At 44.9% G+C, this 3,048-nt stretch overlaps 1 protein-coding gene across 1 annotated transcript; it reads right to left on the minus strand.

Annotated features, from left to right (window-relative positions):
• Window positions 1–451: 451 nt before the first annotated feature.
• LOC115526460 (solute carrier family 22 member 9-like) lies at window positions 452–2,467 on the minus strand. Its single transcript, XM_030333848.1, is given in 2 exon segments — window positions 452–526; window positions 2,066–2,467. Coding segments are annotated over 2 exon segments (477 nt in total).
• Window positions 2,468–3,048: the final 581 nt, after the last annotated feature.

The raw sequence follows: 3,048 nt of genomic DNA on the forward strand, positions 1-3,048 counted from the left end.
CTTCCCTGAAACTTCTTTGAATCTGAGTTAGATGCCTTCCTCTGACCTGCTTCAGGCAAGACAAAGAACACATTTATCACACCACACTATAATTTATTAAGTACTCTTATTAGGTTGTGGCTCCCTGGAGTCAGAGATAGAGGTCAGCACATAGCACGATGCAGAACCTACAGTGAGATCTCAGTAAAGGTTTCTTTTTTAAATTTCAATGTTAGTTAACATACAGCGCCATACTGGTTTCAGGAGTAGAATTCAGAGATTCATCATTTACATACAACACCCATGCTCATCCCAACGAATGCTCATCCCTCCTTATTACCCATCACCTATCTGGTCCATCTTCCACCCACCTCCCTCCCTCGACCCTCAGTTTGTTCTCTATCATAAAGAGACTCTTGTGGTTTGTTTCCCTCCCTTCTCTTTATCTCCCTGCTCCTTCCCTAGAATAAACCTAACTCAGTGCCCCAGCTATAAATAGGAATTGGGCCACTGATTTTCATGACTGAGATTCACATATCAGTTCCCACTGGAAGAGGAGGAAAGCAGCACAGAAGTTTTAGAAGAGTTTAAACCCTTTAGTAGACATTGACTCCAAACTCTTACATGCGATGGATGGGATCCTCTCCCTTGTGATCCTGCCTTTGTTTCCAACCACTCTCCCCCGGTGTCTCACAGCTATAATACTGAGCTTGCTTCAACACTTGAAATGAGGCTGGTTCACTCTCTTGTGCCTCATATCCTCTGAATCATTTGCATCCATGTGCCTGTATATCTCTATTCATTTTCCTCTTAGACCACCAATTCCCTTTGTTGCATTAACTTATACACATTTTTCAGGTATTGTCTCCAACACAATTTTTTCAAGAAACCTACTCTCATCCTATAGGTAATACAGAAGCCCTGCCTTGGACTTCACTTAGCAATCTACATTCACCTTTATGGTAACTCTTATCTTTGGCCACACATCAAATCACTTGAGAAAGCTTAAAAAGTGCTGATGCCTGGATCCTTTGCCCAGAAGTTCTGATTTACTCTCCTCTGGAAATCAGTTTTCAATGAGTATTGAGAACCACTGATGTAGCGTAACATTACTTACATTTCTCTTTAATGTTTATTTATTTTTGAAAGAGAGGGAGAGAGGGAGAGATAGAGAGAGAGGGAGACACGGAATCTGAAGCAGGCTCCAGGCTCTGAGCTGTCAGCCCAGAGCCCAACGTGGGGCTGGAGCCCATGGACCGTGAGATCGTGACCTGGGCTGAAGTCCGGTGCTTATCTGGCTGAGCCACCCAGGCTCCTCTAGCATAACATTACTTTTTAAATTATAGGTCTCTCTCAGTAGATTGAATGATGTCATAGCAGGCACGTGTTTAGATTGTTCACTAACCTCAATACAAATACTCTTGACCGTCGTAGTATAGATAAGCAATTACTATCTGCTGAACGAATGAAGAAAAGTCTGGCTGCAGTGTCCACGTTGGGACTAAATGTATAAAGCAAGTCTATTTTTTGTGTAGTTCTTTTTTAAATTTATTTTTAATTATTTTTAATCTTTATTTATTTTTTTTTTTGTTTTTTTTTTTTTAATTTTTTTTCCACGTTTATTTATTTTTGGGACAGAGAGAGACAGAGCATGAACGGGGTTGGGGGGTTGGGCAGAGAGAGAGGGAGACACAGAATCGGAAACAGGCTCCAGGCTCCGAGCCATCAGCCCAGAGCCCGACGCGGGGCTCGAACTCACGGACCGTGAGATCGTGACCTGGCTGAAGTCGGACGCTTAACCGACTGCGCCACCCAGGCGCCCCAATCTTTATTTATTTTTGAGAGAGAGACAGAGAGTGAGCAGGGGAGGAGCGGAGAGAGAGACACACACAGAATCCAAAGCAGGCTCCAGGACCTGAGCTGCCTGCATAGAGCCCAACGCGGGGCTCGAACTCATCAACCGTGAGATCATGACCTGAGCCGAAGTCAGACACTCAACCGACCGAGCCACCCAGGCGCCCCAATTTTTTGTGTATTTCTAAACACTTTGATCATATAAGTGGAAGATTTAAATGGGACTTCTTACCTCAATCACAATGGTGACAGGGAATAAGCTTTGGTCATCCACCCAGCCTTCCACACAGGGCTCTATGTCTGGCCCACTCGTGTTGCAGAAGGTACCATTCAGGTGAAGGAACTGCCCCTGGGGATGGATGAAGCGATGGCATTTCTCTGGCTTCGTGTTTGAGTCCAGTGGGATGGAGATTCTCAGGAGTACCTCTTGGCTGAAGATCCCAGTGCTGTTAGCAGAGACCGTGTCATTGTGAAGGATGTGGACCCAGCAGCAGTGACCAGGGATGGCTGCAGTGAAGTTCTCCAATAAAATATGAGTTTTCACTATGAGGCTGGAGATACAAAGGAAAATTATCTGAAGGATCTGGAATCTCCCCAGGCCTCCATCTTGATCCAGGAGGCACTGAAGGGCCATGGAGGCTGAAGAGTCGATCTGTAAGAGAAGGCACAATGACTTTACTGAAATAAGTTCAAAGGGAGAAAATATTTCCTTTCGCTATGTCACACTAAGTGCATATATTTTTTTAATGATTATTTATTTTGGAAGAGAGAGAGAGTGTGTGTGTGCACACACACAAATGAAGGAGGGGCAGAGAGAGAGGGAGAGAGAATTCCAAGCAGGCTCCCTGCTGTTAGCACGGAGCTGGACATGGGCCTTGAACCCAGGAACCAGGAGATCATGACCTGAGTTGAAATCAAAGAGTCGGAAGCTCAACCGACTGAGCCACCCAGGTGCCCCCACACTAAGTGCATATGGATCCTGACCCCACTTTCTCCTTAGTGGGGCCTGCCTGACCGACACAGAAGAGTGGTCACAGATACATGTATCTGGCAAAGAGACTTAGCTGTTGACAACTAAACTTGCTCAAAAGACTACTCAGTGAATGATCCTGACCTTACAGGCTCCTGGGAAGTCAGTAGCGTTTAGACGGAAATATCCCTGTTTGGCATATAACCTAAAACACAACTGTTCAATCATCTATTATTTTCAGAAAA

Source organism: Lynx canadensis, chromosome D1 (assembly GCF_007474595.2).
Source record: "Lynx canadensis isolate LIC74 chromosome D1, mLynCan4.pri.v2, whole genome shotgun sequence".
NCBI lineage: Eukaryota > Metazoa > Chordata > Mammalia > Carnivora > Felidae > Lynx > Lynx canadensis.